Source organism: Drosophila pseudoobscura, chromosome 2 (assembly GCF_009870125.1).
Source record: "Drosophila pseudoobscura strain MV-25-SWS-2005 chromosome 2, UCI_Dpse_MV25, whole genome shotgun sequence".
Taxonomy (NCBI): domain Eukaryota; kingdom Metazoa; phylum Arthropoda; class Insecta; order Diptera; family Drosophilidae; genus Drosophila; species Drosophila pseudoobscura.
This window is the reverse complement of record NC_046679.1, coordinates 5,859,657-5,882,236: the sequence shown is the minus strand read 5'-3', so window position 1 is coordinate 5,882,236 and position 22,580 is coordinate 5,859,657. Positions and strand designations below refer to the sequence as shown.

Genomic DNA, 22,580 nt, shown 5'->3' with positions numbered 1-22,580 from the left:
AATTTTAAATTTAATGAGCAATCAAAATACATTGAAATTTCGGGATTTCCCAGCCTCTAGATGGCACTATATCAAACAGTTCGAGCTTGCGTGTTATTTAAGTGATTGCTTCTACTGCATCGTAGTCATGAGAGCTTGGAAAAATATTCCACTTCTTGTGGGGTTGTGGTTGTGGGGTTAGAGTTTTCTTTATATTTCCTACTTCTATATATTTTATAAAATACACAGCTATCAGCGTAGTTATCTGCCAGTTGAAGCCTTTTGGTGGTGGCATCTCAAGTGCCAATGTTCTCTAAAATCTTAAAGATAGCGCCTATACCACTTTTCATGTATTATTTAATAGTATTCAATGACCACTAAATCGCGATAGCATGTACTTAAGTATACATGAAGCACCTGGAGCAGAATAGTCACTAGTCACATTTTCGACAAGTCACATGTGTACTACTATGTGACTACGCCAGACGCTCAAATTCCGCTTTCCCTAGCTCGTCAAGTGCCATTTATGGTCTGTTATTGAAAATACTACTATCAGACCACACACAATCAATTTCCGAAGAATACAACTGTTATCCTCGTACATTGATATTCTGTCAAACGACAGACGATTTCTGGAATTTGATGGCAGGTCTTTACCAGACATTTCTACTTTTAAAATTATATTTAATGGAACTAAATATTTACAAAATACAAGTTAATAAATCGGATTAAACCGCTTTAGTCTGTTACATCACTTCATAATTCTATCCACTGGTAGCATCTATATCTTTTCCATCGTTTGCCTCCAGTTCAGTCTTACTTTCCAATGGAGGTGCTGACGGCGAATCTTCTCTTTCTTTGGTTTGAATTGGTTCTGGAGCTGACGTTTGATTCTCAGCATCATTAGCCGACTGATTAGCGTTTGGATCAGTCTCAGCAAGGGGCAGTTTTGGTGTAGGAGGTGCCCTACGATTCGGCAGAATCAGACTCTCCAATCCGCCACAAGGAGCTTCGATTAAAATGTACATAATGTACGCCATGAGCACAGAGAATCCAAAGTCCTGCCAGAACCGCAGCATCTGAAGAAGGGGGTGAAATCCGGGTATACTCAAAGGGCTCCCAGCAAGGGCTAAGCACTTACCACATCGTAGTCGGAGAAGTAGGTGTTTACCCGAGTGCGTCCAGCGTTTAGGTTCTCGATGAACAAGTGCCACATGTAGATACAGAAGGACAGCTTGGACAGCGGCTGCCACAAGGGCGCGGAGAGGAACGAATTGGCCAATCCACCGTATCCTTGCATGCAGGCAAAAACGACCCAGCTCAGGCCCAGAGGCCAAGCAATCCGGGAGAGCGACACGTAAAACGCTTCACTCAAAATGGTCAGAGTCCTGAGCTTGGGAAAGCCATACGGGTACATGGCAAAGATACAGGTAAAGAGCAAGGCCAGGCAGGTGATCCAGCCGAGCCATACAGTGGCCCGACTGAGCTTGATCGACTTTCCCCGGATAGTGTGCAGGTAGTACCCGAACAGGAAACCGACAAGCCAGCCTGATGTTCGATTGTGTGTCTTTTGGGAGAGACCTATATCCCCCCCCGACAATCTGAAGAGTACAGAGATTAGTCTTAGACTTAGTCACGATTTTAAGCACTTACAGGGAGTTGTCGTTGATCACCATTGTGCTGAAGAGGTAAGCGGCTAGCAAGAGGGTTAAAAGTAGGACAACGGCGGCACCTTTCTTGCCCCACTTGTAGACAATAATCAGGAGCAACGGAGCGATGATATAGAGCTGCATATCGATGGCCAAATACCATGTTTGGGCGAGGCACTTTATACATTAAAAAAATAGAGATTAGTCGAGGCAAATATGTGGATTCTGAACGCCTTACGATCCTGTCAGCGGCATAGTTCTGTATGTAGAGAAGAGTCCAGAACCAATTTGTATTACAGCTTTTATAATAATCAAAGTTCCAGGTGCCGTACAGTGGGCCATCGGCCATTAAAGGCAGGACTTTCAGATAGACGAGAATGGCCACTGCCACGATGGGAGTGAGTCGTAGATACCGATGAAGATACATCAACGGTATGTTCAGCTTTCCCTTGGCTCTGCAATGAAGGATGTAATGCCATGTTAAGATCTACATATATACAACAAGAGGGATCTTGAACCTACTTTTCCATAGAGCGCAAGGCAACCATTGAGACGAGCATTCCACTTATAAAGAAAAAAGTGTCCACAGCGAAAACGCCCTCATATATTACGTACATAAAAGGCGTCTTGGCCCACTGGGAATTGGTCAGAAAAGAGTTAGCCACGCGAGCAATCTCATCTATTCAGAAGGACTTACATTATACACATCGAGTAAATTGATAATCGGCATTGTGATCGCTATAATGTAATCATGGCCGAAGCACACCCAGATCAAGGACATGCCGCGCATGCCGTGCAGGCAATGGACCACATTCGGGTTGGAGTTATTTGAGATACGGAAGAGTCCCCGGGAATTGAAGCGTGCTGAGAAGACCCTTATAATGGCGGGGAGTTTCTCTGCAATAAATATATTAGAGAGTTTCCATTGAACAGCCTTGAACTGAAAGACTTACTTTGATCCTCGCAAAGGAAGTAGTCGTAGAGCGTTGAAAGGACTACGACTGCTCCGAATACCGACAAAAGAATACTGAAAGGGGGATTAACCATTAGCTTTCTTTGAGGCAAGGAAGATTCTTTGCTTACATGGTAAATATTGTGAGTCCATCGTAGGACTCTCGCTCAGCAGTCTTGCAAGTGCTTGCCTTCACAAGACTGACGTCTGCGTCCAGCTCCACTCCAATTAGCTGCTTAAAAAGTCGTTGCAGCAGAGTGTCCATGTTTGTGGCCGAGCAGGAGGCTGGAAAGCAGACAGCTGTCTGTACATTTAACATTCCGGTGGGACCCACATTTCCCAACAACTGCTGGAGGGGTAAATTGGCAAGGCAGTACTGTCCCATCAGATTGTTGCTGGCGGAGGTGGCCTGCTGGATGTTAACGCACTCGTCGTAGTGCCCCAGATCCCTGAAGTGGCCAACGAGAATTCCCGCTGGCACCGATCCCCACGAATCAATCACTGTGGAAAGAATCCAGGGATTAGTTAGCCATACAGGAGATCAGTCGTCAACTCACTTCTGTATGCCCAAAGACTGCCGGAAAGCAGGCCGGCGGTCACCTGGGCGAACTCCGCATAGCATTTGAGATCCTGCGCAGTAGGCAGCCTTGAGTCAGGCACCAAGTCAGACGGAGTTATATTCCGATAGAAGCCGAAGAACTCCTCCGACAAGTGGCGGAGCTTGACCATACGCTCGTACTCCTGCACATCCATTTCCACGCCCTTGTGCAGCTCCACATCCCAGTTGCTGGCCTTGGCCTTGGCCAGAGCACATATAAACAGCAGTAGTGTAAGTCTTACCATATCTCCTCGCGTTAGACTAGCGAATAATTGGAGTGCGGACTACCGCGAACCTTTTTATAACCGATCGTTGGCATAGGCTGAGATGTCTCGCGTGCTCGTTGATAAGGATTCATGATAAGTATATGGGTGCTTGACTGGCCCGGTACGACTCTCCAGCCTAGCCGAATTTCCGAATTTCCAGTAGACCAAATCAATTCCAACGAATTTAAATCTACTTCTGTATATGTAAGGGCGATCGAAATCTTACCCTGTAGTGTTTTGTTTATATTTTGGGACCCAACGGGACTGCTCGGTGCATCAGAAGTCTATGGTTCTTTAGAAATCCACTCCCGCACGTCCAGATGTGGAGCACAGTCATTGTGAAGTTGAATATCAATAAATTAGTTGAGATTATCGCTTGGGAAATTCCCCAGCAACAGCAAAGAGTCCAAGAGTCGCCATGAGTAAGTTCAAATCGTCAACGAAGGGTGATTAGACTTCACCAAGTGTTTGGAGTGAGGCCCCAAGGCAATCAGGTGGAGAATAAGTTGAATACACTTATTATCTAATATTCTAATAGAGGCGGGGATAGATTGGCCCCAGGTGCTACAATTACCTGCTGATAGTTCGCTGTAGCAAGTTAATTTGATATTTTTTCAATTACTATATTAACATTTTACGGCATTTGCATAGCAAGCAATACTAGTAGTCGCCTGCGTTGGGCCGTCTCCACAACCACGCCCAACTTCTAATATATGGTTATACATATGGGAGGATAGTTTATTGGATCACATATTTCAATTAGAAGTGCCACTTCAGAGGAGCGATACCTGGCACTTCCGTAAGCACAGCCACGAGATGCTTGACAAGCCATTGTTCAAGCTGAGGATTGTCTGGAGGATTGGCTATGATCTTGACATGCCTGTCTACGAAAAAGTGTCACTGTCATTGCCATGTCCAACATGACGTATGCGCCAGAAGCGAAACTAATCGAAAAAGGCGAAACAACAGAACACAACAGAGACAGCGAAATCGATCAGCCAAATATGAAAACAATTAACAATCAGCGACATTCGTGTTTGATTCGACAAATACTCGCCCGCCAGCAGCAGCTGTTAACAGTAAATCTTCCCGCGTCAACTTGTTCAGGGAAATACTTGCCTCGTCGGGTCAAAAACAAGTTCCAGTGCCCCCACGTCAGAAGCGTGCCTCAGAAAACACACACACTCTGATCAAAACAGCAGAGACAGTTTCGTAGAATTATCCCCGCCACTTGGCGGCAGATGTGTCATGCTTTCTCTTTGGGGAAGTCCGGATGTTGGCGCTCACCGACAGGCAGAGAGAGAGGCCGACTAGCCGGTTCCAAAGATGCCTCCTCACCGCCGCTGACGTTGAGCTCTGGAAACGTGACTTAGGTGCGAGATAATCCGATCCGAAATGAGCTGCTCTGACCCCAGCTGGCTTGAGATCTCAATCTTTGCATTAGCATAGACACTATGTATGAACATGTGGACGGCATGGGGGAGCAGTGTGTTGGCGGTTCGAGTTCTTAATTGCTCGAGATTGATTGGGCGCACCCTGCTCTGACAATTAGCTCGTGTCTATGGAAATCAATTAGATTTCGATAGTTTGGTAATTAACCGTTCTTTCGGATCATTTTTTAACGCATCAACCTATAGAATCCGGCTATATAAATGCCTTAACTTATTTTGGCCGAAATGATTCAGAGAGCTAAAAACAAAATCACATTTGTTCGAAATACTCTGACCCAAATCTTGTGGGGGGAATCCTTTGTATCGCACAGCCAAAGATCCCCGAAGATGATCTTATAATGAGTATGCTGAACACGATCTTCAATTGCTGTACTGAAACAATCGACGGAAGGAAGTACTCGTACTCGTAGTCGTACGTTTTATGGACTGCAATGCTGACAATTTCGCTGGAAAGTCAGTGATTTTTATGGGCAATCAACGGTGAATACCAGTATGTTTGAAGTTGTTTAAGTGCCGCCAATTATTTTGTTAAATCGACTTATAATATTGCCGTAATTAATGTTTAAATGTCCATGCTGTGACTTAATTAATACACGAATAAATGTACTAGAATGATATACAACCAATTAATTGGTCAAGTTAGCTATAGTATATTAAATATGAAATTATAACAGATTTGCATTCGCAAGTCCCCGCTCGGACTTACAGTGTTATAATCAATATTAATTTAGCTCGTAGGATGCATTGGAATTCATAAATTCAAATTGATAACTTATGGCATTTGCAATTCAACACAGTTGTCATGTTTGCTCCTATTCAAATCAGATATTCGTACAATGGATATACATTTGATTATTCTTTCTACACAATATACAATAATGATTACGATGATGATGATGGCAATCCACAAGTCCAGGTCTCAACCCGCATAGCTTGTTTTTTGATCGGTTGACTTGGTTTCTTGGTGCAAGAACACCCAATAATTATTAATAAATATGGGTACAATTATTTTTGGTGAAATGTTGCTTTTAAATTTCCGTAAACAACATGTGTTGTATTGTCTTTATATCAGACGAGTATCAATCGAACAAATCTGAGCCGCAGCTTAGCCTTGTCAGACGACAAAGATACAAACATAGATACATATATGTATTTATGTAGTATGGGGTGCACTTCAGAAAGATCTAAGTAATAATAAGTAGTAATTATGAATAAATTATTTTACTAGGATTCCCATTCTAACGTAACATAAAAACGGTAGTCACTTTTTTATTGAACAATGATTGCTTTGAAAAGTCAGGAGATCGGCGCCTCAGCCAAATGCTTTAACTGCAAATTTTCACACCGCCTCCGTAATGGGAATAAATCATGACTATTGGAATATGTTAGCATTCTAAAAGTGGAATAAACTAAAAGTCAGTGCAGTACCGCTCACATATGGATAAGTCTGACAAGTACAGCATCGATCTACAAATTGCACAAGACCCGATCCGATGTAACCAGCAGCTCTGATCTCGGGCGGTAATTGAAAATCGATTATTTAATTGCGTTTCTACTTTCGCACGATTCGAAATTCTGAAACAATCATAAACCGCAGTCTGTCTTGGCCAGAGAGCCAGAGAGAGAGAGGAGGAGACTCCCAGCATGGTCAGTCGTAAATTTGACTGTTTCGAAACTTACAACACGAAACCTTCACAGTCAAGTTCAAATGCATAATTAAGCTGGAAAGGCAGCTCTCGGGCTAGAATAGTACAAATTTGATAACTGTAAGGCTGAAGGACAAATCGATTTGAATACGGAGGGGATAAATCACTTTCTAGTTTGCTGAAATCTAGCATTGATCGCACTTTCATCGTCCAAACCCCACTACCACCACCTGCAAGCTGTGTGTCATAGAAATTTAGTTCGATTCTAAAGTGCCTAGGGATTTCCAAGCGTCTACTAAGCAGAAAAAACCTTTTAATGAGCCCCCCCCACCGATCAAACTATGACTGCTCTCGAAGTGGGTGCTTTTCCAAGTCTCCAAGTCTGTCGGCCAATTAGCGTGTGCTACGGGGACTGCCAGGAATTCCATTTCGTTTCCTACGTCACGGAACTCTGAACCAGCTCTCGGGGCGAGACAAATACGAATGCCCGTAATACTAAACATCCAAATACATATGTATGCTCCGAGCGGTAATTGCAGCAGCCCCTGTAAGAGCAGGAACTGGTTTGGTTTTTTTTTTTGTGTCTGTCACCGCTGCTGCTGCTGCTGCCCGCTGCTCGGGGATCGGTGCTCGGGGCTTGGCTCTGCGGTACTGCTATTCTTCATCGAGCGTCGCCGACGCTTCGCTGCTACTGCGACTGCGACTGCGACCGAGCCGCTGACCGCGACTGAGGCTGTGGCTGTGGCTGGGGCTGGGGATCGGATATAAAAGTTAGTGGGGTGCTGGGATTCCGATTAGTCTGCGAGCGCCGTTTACAAGTACATAGTACGATCATTTTTGGGTGTGCGTTACAGGTTTTTTGGCTGCCAAGCAAAATCAAAGTGAAACGCAAATGAAGTGACCCCAAGCCGTTGTCCATTAAACAACAAAGCAAGAACCAGAAAAGGACATTCAACAAAATAGAAAAACGTGCTTAGTGTCAAACGGCAGCAGACAAAGACTTAAAATAAAATTAAAATCAACGAATAAAAAGAATCCGCTCGATAAATCCAGTGAAAGTAATTTTTCAAAACACACACAGTACGTATACGTGATAATTTCATATTATTTAAGACTGGAATACATTTTAGTTGTTCAAATTACCATGAAAGCGATTCTGCATTCATGCCTAGAAACAATTAACGAAATAAGTGTCCCTCGCAATTTAATTCTCAAATCAAAATTCTCAATGAATTACAAAATTACACAATTTCCGACAGAAAAATCATTAGGCACAAATTATTAATACAAGAAAAAATTTAATATAAAATGCAATTAGTTAATCGACAAAATAATTGATTTAACAAAACAGTTTTCCCTTTTCTGTAGTCACAAAGAACTCATTTAGCCTCTAGCTTGGAGATGTTCCTTAAGGGGAATGAACGGAATACGAAGATGGGCCTTGCTAGGCTGCTGCACTCTCGCCTCATTCTGTGTGGACTCTTCTGTAGACAGTCCGCCCTTGAATGAATCTGAATATAGAGTTTTTACGTTCATAAATTATAATACAATCCCGCATTTGGACTGGCTCGGGATGTTTTAAATGGAGAGAGAGAGAGTGCGAGAACCCAAAAATATAAACCCAGTTTTTGTTGCTGGCTTCCGTAATTCCGTTCGGAGCACAAATCGTCACAACCAAGGAAGTGAATGCACAGAAATTAACAATCAATTTGCGGGGTAGTCCGCTTAAAGTACAAACAAACAAAAAAAAGATAAAAGGAAACCTGATTTCTGGGCCGGTCGTTCTTTGGGAATGCACTTAAAATGCAAACGACAAACAGCTCTCAAGGCGGGGCGGGGCCGGGCAGGGCCGTAAAAACAATTGCCTAAGGAAACACTTAATTGACGAAACACTGCCAGTTGACAGAATATGAGCTATCCATGTGTTAGCCCACTGCTTAGCACCTGCTCTTGGCTAACTACTTGGCTTGTTAGACAAAGCTATCGTCATAACGAATGTTGCCATAAGTATCCAACAATTGACATTTAATTTGTCTTTGCCCAGCGCTTGCTCCACTAATTGTTTGCTGCACAAGCTCTGATAGTTTTTTAATTGCAATTGAGTCACTGGAAAGACCGATCGGCTATTAATTATGCTAAGTACATGCTTAGTGAGTGTCGCCTATCGCTTACAACCGCTTAAAATTGAGATAAACCGTGCTGCTCGTACATATGTACATAATTTGCATTTGACAGAACAGAACAGAATGGAATGGAATCGACTGGGTTCTTTAATGATCTTCGCTTCGGTTCGCTTTGACGCAAGACACGTCAATATTTACGACTTTGCATACATAGATCGCTGTTTGCCTGTTCTTGTGTGGTTTTTTGCATGCGACTTGTCATCCAATTGACTCACAATCGGAAATACTGCGAGCACAGGGGGAACAATAACAATACCATCAGCAGCGGACAATAAAAAAAACCCCCCACACAGGCATGAGCAGATCACAGAGCCACTCATCGGGTCCGAGACCAGGCGACCGGACCCGTGCAGATGCAGGGCGCCCTGCCATGGCTTAAATTAGGAGCTTTTTTACTCAATTAAGCAAATCAGCAGTCAGTTCACAAAACAAAAACCCAAACCGCAGAGCCTGCACATCGGCAGCGAAAATAGAGCGTTTCTAATGTGGCATTTGATTGGTTCGCCTCCCACGACGGTTCGACAGTCGCGAGGCAACAAATTAATTAGCCACACACTTTGGAACAAGCGCAAACGGAAGCATTTCGCCCAAATGCTTACGAGACGTACTTCGTACTACTAGATAGATGACCGACCTTAGGCAGTGTTGTTGATCCACAAACAGAGGATCAGGCAGTAGGTTTGCCCGTTGGTAAGGCAATCTGGCACCCAGCCAAAAGGCAGTTAATAATTATGTAAATTACAAATTACATGGCAGCTGATAATTATGGAACCGATTTTCCGAAAGCCTCAAAACTCACTGAAAACAATCTAGCACAAATGCAACCTTGAACGGAAAATTATAAGCACTGCCTCGTACTGGCGGTACTTATATGCACTATGTATGTTTATATGTATATGCCAGTTCATTTGTGCGCTTGGTCTTAAATGCTTTTCAATCGAGTCGCTGCTGCGGCTACTGCTGCTGTAAGCCAGCTTTCGTGGTTCTACTAAGCATTTTATGTTTGATTTTTTAATGGCAACGGAGGCAATAATAACATTAAATCAGACGCTTAGATTTCACCTCATCAACGGAGGCAGCGAAGGTGAACAGAAGTCGCTGCTGCCTGCGGATGCATTTAACCGATGATGTGAAATGCAGAGACACGGGCGAGCGGGCTTAAGAATACGTACGGCCCGCCCGGACCACAACAATGGACATTCAGAGATGCGGATAGAGAACACCTCATGTATGGCCCCTATGCGAGCTGCTGCACAGCATTGCTGCATTGTATGCAGATAGTACACAGATACTCGTATATAATCAGCCAGACATGTCAGAGTTATGTATGCAAGTGAACAAACTAATTGGACTCACACGGCGTATACGTAATGGGCGCTTGGGAAATGTTCTCTGCGCATTTAGCCTTTGCCTTGCCTCCAATTCGTTACGTATACGCCCCGTCGACGGCTGTAAATTACTTGCCTGCCAAAAAATGTATGCCAAACGAGAACCAGAACCCAAGCTCAAGAACCAAAACCAGAAACCAAAAACTACTTGGCCTGTGGCAAAATTTCAGTTTTTGGTATTGCGCAATTGATCAAGAACTCGTTTAGTGCTTAGAAGGCGAAATGGTTACATCGGGCCTCCACCTACACTTCCACTTGCCCCCGGAGAACAGGCGGAACCAAATAAATAATTCATTGAGCACTTGTCCAAGAAGCCTCCGTCTCTGCGACGTCTGCTTCCTGGCCACCTTCGACGACTTTCTGCGCGGAAACCTTTCCTGCTTCCCCTTAATTCATGCGATTGTAATGAGTTCTCAAATCCAATTCCGAAATTAAATCAGAGATTAACATGAGCTAAGGCCAGGGGTACCTGCACAGGTAATTGTTGAGTTCTTGAGCCTCTAGACAGTAGCTGGTCTTTACGTTATGTTTTTTTTGGATTAGAACGCGTGACATTGGGCCCGAACAGACTGCCACCGACGGCGATACAGTCTCGGTCTCGGACAACCAGAAATTGTCGGCGCAATGACATTTCAGCTGAGTTTTATGACATGCCAATGGAACTTAACCATAAGGTTGGCGCAGCTTTAACTAGCTTGGTCTTGTGGTCAACGAAACTTTATTGCCGCTCAGAGCCAATGCTCGGCAAATAGGACAGAGTCCGACTTGGCCAATTGAAATATTTAATGCAATTAACGAGCTTACATGCCGCATTCCAAGCGGTTGTTTAGGCAGCCGGCCAGCTCGTATACAACTTAAATTGCGTTTATTGTTTCCCGAGATTTCCCCGTCCCGTCATTGTCAAAAGATGATGTTAATAGAGGACGGTTAGTCGGGTAGACACTATCTAATTATAGGTTTAATTTAATTATGCCAAGCACAGGCCCACACATATATCCGAGCGGTCCTTAATAGGTATCTGGCTATGTTAATAAACTATAAAATATACAGTTCAGATTCAAGAAGAAGGCTCGTCTCATCTAGAAAACCAGTAATCGTAGTTTTCCAGTTGTTTGCCACAAAACTGCAATTATATATTAGCTATGGAAATTGTTTGTCAATATAAAATTTTACGATGCTGAAAGAATGAGAACAATTCTCTATGACGGCTGTAATTTATTTTGCATTTACTTACTGATGCAAATTTGATGGCAAATCGTTTCAAATACGCTCGTAGTAGACTTGTTAATGTTATTTCCGTAACAGTTTCCGATTATATAAGAATCTACAGAAATATTGTATGTTGAGGCAAAAGAAGACATTAAAAAATGTAATATATGTGAGAGTGCAATTATTATAGACGATACTTAAAGTGAGTATAGGGGAAAGCAATTCCGACCCTATAAAGTGTATCTATTATTGTGTGTTTGTCCGTCTGTCAGTTCCGATGAGCTCTTAGATTGTAGATACTATAAGATCTAGAGAAACCAAATTTTGTATCCAGCCTCCTCTGATATCATCCACAATTTTGAAGATACTATAGAAAATGTCGTTATTTACCGGATTGCTGAATCTGGATCACATCTGACTATCCAAAATAAACAAATCAAGAATCAATCATTCTCTCTCTCTCTATCACACACTCTCAACGTGCAGTGTGCGCCCTCTGATGGAGGAGGCCATACTGACTAATTGTCAGGTATAAATGTATAGTCGCTGCCGTAGCTGCGACTCACAACGTTTTCGAATGTTCTTGCATAAATTTACAAGCGTAATTTTACAGCAGTAAAGTGAATTAAAATAAAATTGACACGAGCGCGGACACTTGAAATGATTTATTGGGCTATCAAAGATCAATTTTGATTGCAAAATGGTGGAGGGGCGTGGAGATCGTTCTTTCTGACAATCTAACTAGCAGCCAGGGCTAAAAAGATTCGCGGGTCAGATGAAAGGCCAACGACATCCAGTCAGAGGATTTGGAACTCTTTGGGTTTCCGTCAGCCCTCTCGCCCGAATGCTGAACCTGGGAGCTAGGCTCAGATCTGTGGGGATCGATTAATGTGTCTCTAAGTCTCGGAGTAGCGACATTACATACGAAATACAAGAGGCCTGTGGCTCCCTACATATACCCTTTTAGGTGGAAATTCCACCAAAAAACTACATCGATCCTGAACCAGTTGTATGCCCATATACGACTATAGTATACCCTACACCCGATGAGTGCTTGCTGTATGCAATATTTCGAAATTCAATCGATTTAACCAGTTTTAATGTTTATTGAATGTAGATCATTTAGGACGTGCGTACAACTTTGCATTTTAAACCCGTTTACATTCTCGTGCATTAATTGAATTGCCACCTTGTGTGTGCCTTTGGGTAATACGAGTTCCGAGTGATGTAATTTCGAGATTGGCTAAACGATCTGCGTTCAACGACTTCCTGACAAGCCCCAATAAATAATGCTTTCTTCCACACAGTCGATTCCGATCCGAGATGGGTTCCCTGCCACAGTTGTCGATCGTGAAGGGTCAGCAGCAGGACTTTGTGCCGAGAGCTCTGCACCGCATCTTTGAGGAGCAGCAGCTGCGACACGCCGACAAGGTGGCGCTGATCTACCAGCCAGACACCCCCGGCATGGGAAGGGCGCCCAGCCAGAGCAGCTATCGCCAGATGAACGAGCGGGCCAACCGAGCAGCCCGCATGCTGGTGGCGGAGACCCACGGACGGTTCCTGCAGCCCAACAGCGACGGAGACTTCATCGTGGCCGTGTGCATGCAGCCGTCGGAGGAGCTGATTACCACGCTGCTGGCCATCTGGAAGGCGGGTGGTGCCTATCTGCCCATCGATCCCAGCTTCCCGGCCAACCGCATCCACCACATCCTCCTGGAGGCTCGTCCCACTCTGGTGGTGCGCGACGACGACGTTGACGCTGGCCGCTTCCAGGGCACACCCTCGCTGTCCGTCACGGAGCTCTACGCCAAGTCGCTTCCGCTGAGCGGATCCAACCTGCTCTCGGAGGAAATGCTGCGCGGTGGCAACGACCACATCGCCATTGTGCTGTACACTTCCGGTAGCACGGGCGTGCCCAAGGGGGTGCGACTGCCACACGAGAACATCCTGAACCGCCTGCAGTGGCAGTGGGCCACATTTCCATACACGGCCAACGAGGTGGTCAGCGTGTTCAAGACGGCGCTCACCTTCGTGGACTCCATTGCCGAGCTCTGGGGACCGCTGATGTGTGGACTGGCCATCCTGGTTGTGCCCAAGGCCGTGACGAAGGATCCGCAGCGCCTGGTGGCCCTGCTGGAACGGTACAAGATCAGGCGTCTAGTGCTCGTGCCCACTCTGCTCCGGTCGCTGCTCATGTACCTGAAGATGGAGGGCGGCGGAGCAGCCCAGAAACTGCTCTACAACCTCCAGATCTGGGTGTGCTCCGGCGAGCCGCTGTCTGTGGCGCTGGCCAGCAGCTTCTTCGACTACTTCGACGAGGGCGTTCACCGGCTGTACAACTTTTACGGCTCCACCGAGGTCATGGGCGACGTGACCTACTTCACCTGCGAAAGCAAGAAGCAGTTGAGTCTCTACGACAACGTGCCCATTGGTAAGGCAACACACAGAGCACTTCCATCTCCTTGGCACCCTCTTACATTCGATCTCTTCTCGATGCTCCAGGCATTCCCGTGTGCAATACGGTCATCTATCTGTTGGACGCCGACTACCGGCCCGTCAAGAATGGAGAGATTGGCGAGATATTCGCTTCGGGGCTAAATCTAGCCGCCGGCTATGTGAACGGTCGCGATCCAGAGCGCTTCCTGGAGAACCCTCTGGCCGTGGAGAAGAGTAAGTCATATTAGAGATTCCTAACCTGATCCTTTGATCCTAACCTTTGCTCTGCTTGGCAGAATATGCACGACTGTATCGTACGGGGGACTATGGGGCTTTAAAGAACGGCAGCATCATGTACGAGGGCCGAACGGACTCCCAGGTCAAGATTCGCGGCCATCGCGTGGACCTATCCGAGGTGGAGAAGAACGTGGCCGAGCTGCCGCTGGTCGAGAAGGCGATTGTCCTGTGCTACCATGCCGGGCACGTGGACCAGGCCATTCTGGCCTTTGTCAAGCTGCGCGACGATGCGCCGCTCGTGACGGAGCTCCAACTGGAGGCTCGCCTCAAGGACAAGCTGGCCGACTACATGACCCCACAGGTGGTCATCATGGACCACGTGCCGCTGCTGGTTAACGGCAAGGTCGATCGCCAGGCGCTCCTCAAGTCCTACGAGACGGCCAACAACAACGAGGGCGACTCCAGCATTGTGCTAGACTTTGATTACAGCCAAGTACCGGAGGAACTCAAGCTGACGGCCCGGGATCTTTTCGAGACCGTGGGCGGTGTGATCGGCCGCTCGACGCGTGCCACTTTGGCTCCGCAAAGCAACTTCTACGAGCTGGGAGGGAACTCCTTGAACTCCATTTTCACCGTGACCCTGCTGCGCGAGAAGGGCTACAACATTGGCATCTCCGAGTTCATAGCAGCCAAGAACCTGGGCGAGGTCATTGAGAAAATGGCGGCCAACCGCGATGCAGTGCAACTCGAGGAGGAATCTCTAAATGCCTGTCCGCATCTGAAAATGGAAGCAGTGGCCTTGCGCCTGGACCACCGTCAGCAGGTGATCGAGTGAGTAACCATAGCCAACACTCAATCCGGTATCTGAAATTATTCATTCCTTTCCAGTATCATTGTGGCCAGCTTCTACAACAAGGCAGACTTGGAGCAGTGGCTGAAGCCGGGCGTATTGCGGACCGACTACAGTGACATCCTTAATGTAAGTGGCCGCCGAAACCAAGGCAGAATCTGGCAGAAGTAAGTCCAAGTTATTTTTATGCAGGATATCTGGAACGATTTGGTGGATCGCGACCTGAGCTTTGTGGTCTACGATCGCAACACGGATCGGATCATTGGCACCGCCTTGAACTTCGATGCTCGCAACGAACCCGAAGTGGACATCAAATCGAAGCTGCTCACTGTGTTTGAGTTCCTGGAGTTCTGTGAGGGTCCCATACGGTGAGTATTACTGGATTGGAGACCAATGAGGGAACGATCATAACCGTGTTGCCGGCTTGCAGCGATAACTATTTGCCCAAGGGCCTCAACCAAATCCTGCACTCATTCATGATGGGTACGGCCGAGAAGCTGAATCCGCGCGAGAACATTGCCTGCATGCACTTCATGGAGCACGAGGTGCTGCGAGTGGCCCGCGAGAAGCAGTTCGCCGGCATCTTCACGACCAACACCAGCCCCCTGACCCAGCAGCTGGCCGATGTCTATCACTACAAGACGCTCCTCAACTACCAGGTCAATGAGTATGTGCATTCCGATGGCAGCCGCCCCTTTGGGGACGCGCCGGACGACCAGCGCGCCATTGTCCACTGGAAGGAGGTGGGCAAGTAGCCCAGCATGGACATGGGACCACAACCAGATCTGCAGCGAATTTAACCCGCACCACGTATTATATTTTCCTAGTGTAGGCTACCCTTTAGTATTAGCTCTAGAAATTCTACTGCATAGTGTGACGTCTAATGAAGTTCATAAGTTTGTGTTGACTAGTTGTAAGCATCCGATTTCGAGACAATTAAAGAAATATACATCGATAATTGACGCCGACGTCGAGAGGTTCATGGTGCTTTGCGCTCAATTGATCATGGTATGGTGCATGTGTAAGAGAGCGGTAAAGGTTTTAAATTCCAGAATAATGGGCTCAAAAAAAAGCCTTAAATATGTATACGTTCAGGTGTGTAGTAAAGTAACACAACTCGTAAAAAACGTATACAATATAAGCTACAGAAAGCCTTCAATTACACCAATTGTTTCTGAAATGAGCAAAAGCTTCGAGTGAAAATTATGCGAAAATCTTCTTGTCGTTTGCTTATCGAAGTCTTATTTTCTTTCGATTTTCACGAATACAGCGAGAGAGACACCACGGACACTTTCTCTCTCTCTGCGAGTCATACGAAATGACAGAAGTCACTTGACAGTTATGCCTTTAGTCAATGAGTCAGCAAATGGAGGGAAGAAAATGAATTGGAAAATAGTGTGAAAAGGAAACGCGAATCGTGTTTGGATACTCTGCACAGTGGGCACTCGTGCGGGGCTCTTTAAGGTACGTATAAATTGTAAGTAATAAATGAAGTTTATAGGTGGATAAAACATAGTCATAGTTGTTTGGTCATAGACCTAAACCAGCAGGTTGAGGTTGGGGGGACAGAAAAAAAAAACACCTATCATGCACACTCAATGTATGGTGTTTTTCTCGTTTCGCGCCTCGAGTCTAGTGCTGGGGGTTCCCTTCCATAGATGTCTTCCCAAGAGATTGGTAATAAAAACACAGTAGATGTTAACATTAAAGCCATAAATACATCTGCTAGGTTTTATTTTTTCCTATTACGCATTTCAAGATATCAGTAAATTGTTCTGTGGTTAATCTTGTTGTGGCTCATACATACATGCATATATGTATATAGGTATATAGTATATACTTGCTAGTATACAATATATCTTCTATAGCTATGTGTATTTATTCATTGGATTTTTTTTAATGAATATCGGAGCTCTTGTGGGGCTCTAAATTTTATGTTCTTGCTAGGTTAATTATACAATTTCTTTGACAATAATAATTACATAATGCTAGATACACGTCTAAATATATGCAGATTTAAAGTTTACGTTTTGTTTTTGTTTTTTGTGTGTAAATGTGAGTGTAAATGTGAATGCGAATGGGCGTATGTTCTGTCCGAACGTTCACTGTTGGCCTGGCCGGCGACTTCAACTGCTCTCCAGTGAAGCGTTCAGCCAGAGTACAGTGAATGCATGCATGTCGGATATTTTCAGGGTTTGGGATGCGGGTTTGCCTAATAAGAACTTGGGTATTTGTGTATAAAGGGGGGGAGGGGTCATGTTTACTACATGTTTTAAGCGCTAGTCTTTACTATATACTAAACAACTGTACAGCTAATTTACCTTAATTATTACTTTATAGTTTTCATTATCTCCAGCGTTTCTTGGGGGATGGGATTGTGAGCTCTGTGCTGGGGCTAGTTAGGGATATCGTGCTGGGTAAAATGGGAAGGGAGCGGATGATTAGTAACCTAATTGAAGGGGCAGCGACGACGCTCTTGGTGACAGCGACGGAGACGGTGTAGGTGCCGAACGGATGACAAACCAAAATCCATATACGCATATTTCAGCTTCAGCTTCAGCTGGTTCGGCTGCCTGTTCTACTTAGTGCTGCGCACTATGCGTATGACCCTTGTGGACTATGAGGCGGCAGTCTGATCCTGCATCCGATAATTCTGGAATGTCTTCCACTCGCCGGTGTTGTAGTCAAGCCGAATATGCGATTCCACAAGACACAGCGTCGTGTTGCCGTCGTCTTGCCGCACTTTTTCCTGCACCAAGTAAAAAGAAGTTTAATTATTGTTAAAAGTTGATAGAAAATAAACGCCAAACAGCGTTGGATCGGAGGAATATGCTTGGACTTATTCCGAAACGATTGAAAAGTAAGCCTTACCTCTGATTCGCCCAATTTAATGACCAACACGTTTTCATTATTGGGTCGCGGATTCTCACGCAGACCCGCCATAAAGCCCAGAATGAGGGCCTTGTCGGGCCGCGAGACACGATTTGCCTTGCGGAACATTTCGTGTGCTTTATGTACATGCTCATTCTGAAAGGGATTAAGCGATAAGTCAAATCGATGCAAAACCCAAAAGTCTCTGGCAATTCTTACAGAAAGCGATAGTCCCCGCCGTTGTGGTGCCTGTTGCGTCTGCTGCTGTTGTGCTGTTTGTTGCTGCTGCGGCTGTTGCTGTTGTGCTTGCACTTGGACCTGCACAGTGCGCGGTAGGACCGCATTCGGGGTGCCCTGTTGGCCGGCACTGTTCGTGGAGGTGACCAATCGCTGCTGCAGAGTCGGAGCTGGTTTGTGTTGAAGCAGAATTTGCTGCTGCTGCTGGCGCGGCTGCTGTTGCGGTGCCGTGACTGCCGCAGCGGCCGATTGGGTAATAATCGTTCGCTGCGTACTGTTCGGCGCCGCCTGCACCTGCACCAGCTGCGGCTGCTGGCCCGGCCGCTGTATCAGCGTCAGGCCCTGCGGCAGCGTGGTCAAGCCTCCACCAACGTTCGTCATCACCGGGCGTATGATGGTCTGTTGCGGGGACTGATATTCAAATGGATTTTAAATCGTTAAATACGGCAAATAAAAATGTATTACGAACAGCAGCTTTGCAGCTGGACTTGCACTTACATTTCCAATGACATTACTTGGCTGCTGCTGCTGCACAATAACGTGCTGGCCGCCAAGCGAACTGGTTGGAATCAGTGTGGGTAGCATCTGCTTTCCGGGCTGACTCGAATGCTGCTGCTGCATGTGCACGCCCGTCGACGGTGTGGTCTTGACCAGGCTGGGCGGACCTGCCGCCGTGGTTGTCATGAGCGTGGTACCGAGTCCCTGCAGGCCGCCCACATTGCTGATGGGAATCTGCTGGTACATGTCCCCGCCAATGTTCCGTAGTATGACACCCTTTTGGGTGAGTATGATCGTTTTGTTTTTGCCCGTCGTCGGCGACACATTTAGCGCTGAGACGCCACCAGGTCCCACGTTGCTGGTGGGCTGCATCAGGACCTGCGACAATTTTGGCTGCTGCGTGGTCGTCGTATTGGCCACGATTGTGTGCTGCGGATGGGGCTGCTGCTGCTGCAGCTGGGCCTGCAAGTGCTGCTGCTGGGCGGCCTGTGACGCGGGCTGAATGGTGACCGGTCTGTTCGGCAACTGAACGTTCTGGATGTTCAGTGTCGTCGACTGCCCGGCGCCCACTGCTGCGGAGGTTGCCACCAGTGGCGGAGGGTTCGATGAGACCACAGTTGTTGTCTGCTGCTGCAGCTGCTGCTGGCGCACTGGCGTCATCACCACACCCGACGTTCCCGTGGTCTTTAGCAATATCTTGGTGGGTGTCTGACCATTGCCGCCGGCCGTGGTCTGGTAAAGCGTTGTCGTTTGCGGCAATGGACGCCCGTGTGTAAATGATGTCAGCGTCGGCAGCATCGGCTGCTGCTGCGTCTGCTGTTGCTGCTGCTGCTGATGCTGCTGGGGTGTGGCCAGTATATACTGGGTCTGTTGCTGCTGTTGTTGTGGCTGTTGAGATGTGACCAAATGCTGCTGTTGAATCTGCTGCTGTTGCTGCTGCAGCTGCTGCTGCTGTTGCTGGGAGGCTGCCGCTGCTGCGCTCGATGTTCCAGCCTGCTGCTGAGCCCTCTTTGCTGGCTGGATGATCGTCTGCGATATGATCACCGGGCCACTGTTTGTGGCCGTCTTTAGTTGGCTCAGCGGCATCGTTTTTATGGCTTGTGACGGTATTGTTGTGGTGGTGGTGCCGCTGCTGCTTGCCGTAGCCAATGACTTCTGCGGGCAAAAGAGGGGATAATTAGCAACAAGCCACAAGGAAGACAACTTTTGGGTAAACTTACCGCTCGCTGAGCACTGGGCGACGAGGCCAGGATGACGGGTGTCGAGCTGTTGATCAGAATAGGCTGATGTTGCTGCGCCGACTGCTGGATCTGTATCTGCTGCGCTTGGCCCTGGCCCTGACTGCCGCTTGCTGCCGTTGCCGTCGTTCCAGTCGCAGCCGCAGCGGCCGCTTTAGCCTTTGTAGATGTTATCTTTACGGATATATTATTGGGCAAATTGGCCAACGGATTGGCCGCTTGCCTCAGCTGCTGCGGGGTGAGTATGGTGGTTGTGGTGGTCCCTGTGCTAGTTGATGGCGATGCTGTGGGCCGCAGCATGGGCTTTATGTCCAGTTTTTCCATTTTGATTGTGGTGTTGCCCACGGTTGTTGTTGTTGCTGCAGTCGCAGTGGCCGCCGTGTTGTTTTGTCGCTTCTGCGGAGACGTGCGGATGAGCAAATGGGGCGTGCGCTGCGCTGCTGCTGCTGGCTCTTGCTGCTGTATAATGACACGTTGCTGCTGCTGTTGCTTCTGCGATGGCGACACCTCGATCTTTTCCAGCTTTATGGTGGCGGGCACAATGATCTCCTCGCTCTTGATCTCGATCTCCTGCTTAATCCGTTTTGGTGTATGGTTAAAGCTGTTGTTGTTGTTATTGTTGTTGTTGTTCAGCTTCTTGCGCGGCGTTTTCTTAGTAGCCTCGACTACTGGCGTTTTGGCCGCCTGGGGTTCGGCCACCACAGTGGCCGGAGCCTGTGTAAAGTCCAGCGTGGCTGTTGCATACTCGGGCGTCTCCGGATCGCACTCCATCGCCATCGCAGTTTTGCTGGCCAGTTCGGGCACCTTGAAGTCATCGTCCTGCGGCTCCTCCAGGCTGCCAGAGCTTTGGTTGAGCCCCTGCGGCTCCATCTTGATTTCGAAGCTGTTGTTGGCCGATGTAGGCGTGACAGGCGTCTCACCACCGCTGGCGGTCGCCGCATCTGTGGGCGGACTATCGCCAGCGCTGGCCGCTGCGGTTGCCGCCGCAGCGGATGCAGCCGCCGCGGCAGCTTGCTCCTTTTTCTCCTTGTTCTTTTGCTGCTCCTCCAGCTGCTGCTCACGCTTGCGCTTCTTGGCCGCCGCATAGCCCAGCGGCTGCTCTGTGAACTCGATGAGCTTGATGCCGCCATCCTTGCGGCCGGCGGGTGTCCGACTAAGATTGGGTCGCTGTGCTGCGTTGGCTGGCACGGTGGCCGAACGAAAACCTGTGGTGGGCATGCGGGAGGGTATGCCCTTGAGGGGCGTGGTGTCTGTCATCTTGCGGGGCATGCCGCGCGATCGCAGCGGAATCGTAGGGGCCGAGCCCTTCTTCAGCGACGATTGCGCATCCGCCGACTTGTGCAGCAGCTCTGTCCGCAGTTGGGCGCTCTTCGGTTTGCGCTTCAGTGTGAAATGCTTCACGGGGGCCGGCTGCTGTCCAACCTATACAACAAAATGATAATTTAATGCCAAAAATGAAGATAAAATGTCATTTTCCACCTACCACTGAGATCAACGCATTCTTATTTAGGTACTGACACTCCAGGGGCAGCATTCCCAGGTCGGAATGCTTGTTCACCAATTTTCGCAAATCATTGACCATGTCTGTGAAGATGGGACGCGTGTCCTCGTAGTCGGAGATTTCTGTGTTCAGCGAGCTCGTTGCCGGAAACGTCTTCATCGTCTCGGCCAGCATGGAGACCCACAGCTCCGAGTCGAGACCGGCCACCTCAATCACCTCCTCGAGCTCGGCCTTCCACTGTAAATGCAAACAAAAAAACATTAAAAACAGGTAATAATTGGGCGCACAACACTCACGAACCCACCCACTCACGTACACAAACACAAACACATACCGAGAGAGAGAGAAATAGCGAGAGAGGGAGATTGGTAGAGAGAGAACAATGTGTACACAAAAGTAGAAGTGGCGGGAAACATTTTGTTAATATTTATTTCCCCACTAGGAGCCCGAAAAACATTAAATGATTGATGCAGATAAACGAGGAGCCAACCCATGCCCTATCTGATCAAATTTACAAGTACATATCACAATTTACGGTTATTTACAGCATTAATTGTATTTCACCAAAGTGCGCGTGTGTGTGTGTGTGTGTTCTGGTGTACTCGTTCTTTATACCCTTGCAGGTGGGAGGATAGTACGCACATGCCACAAAATAAACTATATGGATTCTTGAGCTGGATTAAAAGCCAACTAGATATACACTTTTTTCTAAGCAATTCACCTTAGAAACTGTACTTTAGTATCATTTTTACATAACTAGACCCACTGCAGCGAACTGCAAGGGTATATACACTTCGGCGCACCCACGTTCGTTTTCATGCACTTTTTCTCATTCATTTTTCTTTACACCAACGTCAGCCATTTACCTCTTCCACCAGACGGCGCGGAATATGCAGGAAGCTGAGCAGCAACTTCAGTTTAACCTGCGTCTGCAAATCGGGAAAGCATTCCTTGATGTTGCGCAAAACTTCTTTGTTTAATTGCGAGCATATTGAACCGTTTATCCACGAATCGTTTGATGTTCCCAGTTTATTATGCAGCCACAGTGATGTGTCGCTGTCCCTTACGTTCGCCATTTTTTACGTTTACGCCAATCCCCGCGCGGAGCACATACAAGTTTTAGCGTTAAACGAAGTCCCGTACACTTGCGCGACACTATTTAATTGAATTTCCCACTTTTAATTATGTTTAACGACAACAAAACACACGTAAAATCCTTCGAAAATTGTAATAGGCAGCGCACGCACACGCACACATAAAATGATGAAAAAAGTGTTGCCACATGTGTTGTACAGCGTCGCGATATATCGATTAGGCCAAACCAGTCGATGTTTACAGCGATATAATTTGCAACTCTGAACCACGTACGATGTTCTATACGTTGTTTTGTT

The 22,580-nt window shown here is 47.0% G+C and overlaps 3 protein-coding genes and 1 long non-coding RNA gene across 4 annotated transcripts; 1 reads left to right on the top strand and 3 right to left on the bottom strand.

The window, feature by feature from the left end:
* Nucleotides 1–642: 642 nt before the first annotated feature.
* On the bottom strand, nucleotides 643–3,452 carry LOC4800854 (nose resistant to fluoxetine protein 6). Its single transcript, XM_001358018.3, has 9 exons — nucleotides 3,138–3,452; nucleotides 2,712–3,081; nucleotides 2,582–2,655; nucleotides 2,326–2,525; nucleotides 2,151–2,263; nucleotides 1,867–2,083; nucleotides 1,633–1,805; nucleotides 1,121–1,580; nucleotides 643–1,058 (listed from the first exon to the last, which is right to left on the bottom strand). The coding sequence occupies exons 1-9, from the start codon at nucleotides 3,421–3,423 to the stop codon at nucleotides 744–746; spliced, it is 2,208 nt and encodes a 735-aa protein (XP_001358055.2). The 5' UTR covers nucleotides 3,424–3,452; the 3' UTR covers nucleotides 643–743.
* Nucleotides 3,453–7,330: 3,878 nt separating this feature from the next.
* Nucleotides 7,331–15,812, top strand: e (nonribosomal peptide synthetase ebony). Its single transcript, XM_001358017.4, has 7 exons — nucleotides 7,331–7,621; nucleotides 12,629–13,752; nucleotides 13,824–13,991; nucleotides 14,054–14,825; nucleotides 14,883–14,973; nucleotides 15,037–15,212; nucleotides 15,275–15,812. The coding sequence occupies exons 2-7, from the start codon at nucleotides 12,645–12,647 to the stop codon at nucleotides 15,597–15,599; spliced, it is 2,640 nt and encodes an 879-aa protein (XP_001358054.2). The 5' UTR covers nucleotides 7,331–7,621; nucleotides 12,629–12,644; the 3' UTR covers nucleotides 15,600–15,812.
* LOC117185109 (uncharacterized) lies at nucleotides 11,213–11,667 on the bottom strand. Its single transcript, XR_004470621.1, has 2 exons — nucleotides 11,347–11,667; nucleotides 11,213–11,289 (listed from the first exon to the last, which is right to left on the bottom strand). It is a non-coding gene; the product is annotated as an uncharacterized lncRNA (long non-coding RNA).
* A 730-nt stretch (nucleotides 15,813–16,542) lies between the features above and the next one.
* On the bottom strand, nucleotides 16,543–22,500 carry Nelf-A (Negative elongation factor A). The gene is made up of 7 exons (XM_001358016.5): nucleotides 22,056–22,500; nucleotides 21,172–21,426; nucleotides 19,671–21,110; nucleotides 18,451–19,605; nucleotides 17,935–18,363; nucleotides 17,716–17,871; nucleotides 16,543–17,593 (listed from the first exon to the last, which is right to left on the bottom strand). The coding sequence occupies exons 1-7, from the start codon at nucleotides 22,263–22,265 to the stop codon at nucleotides 17,462–17,464; spliced, it is 3,777 nt and encodes a 1,258-aa protein (XP_001358053.4). The 5' UTR covers nucleotides 22,266–22,500; the 3' UTR covers nucleotides 16,543–17,461.
* Nucleotides 22,501–22,580: the final 80 nt, after the last annotated feature.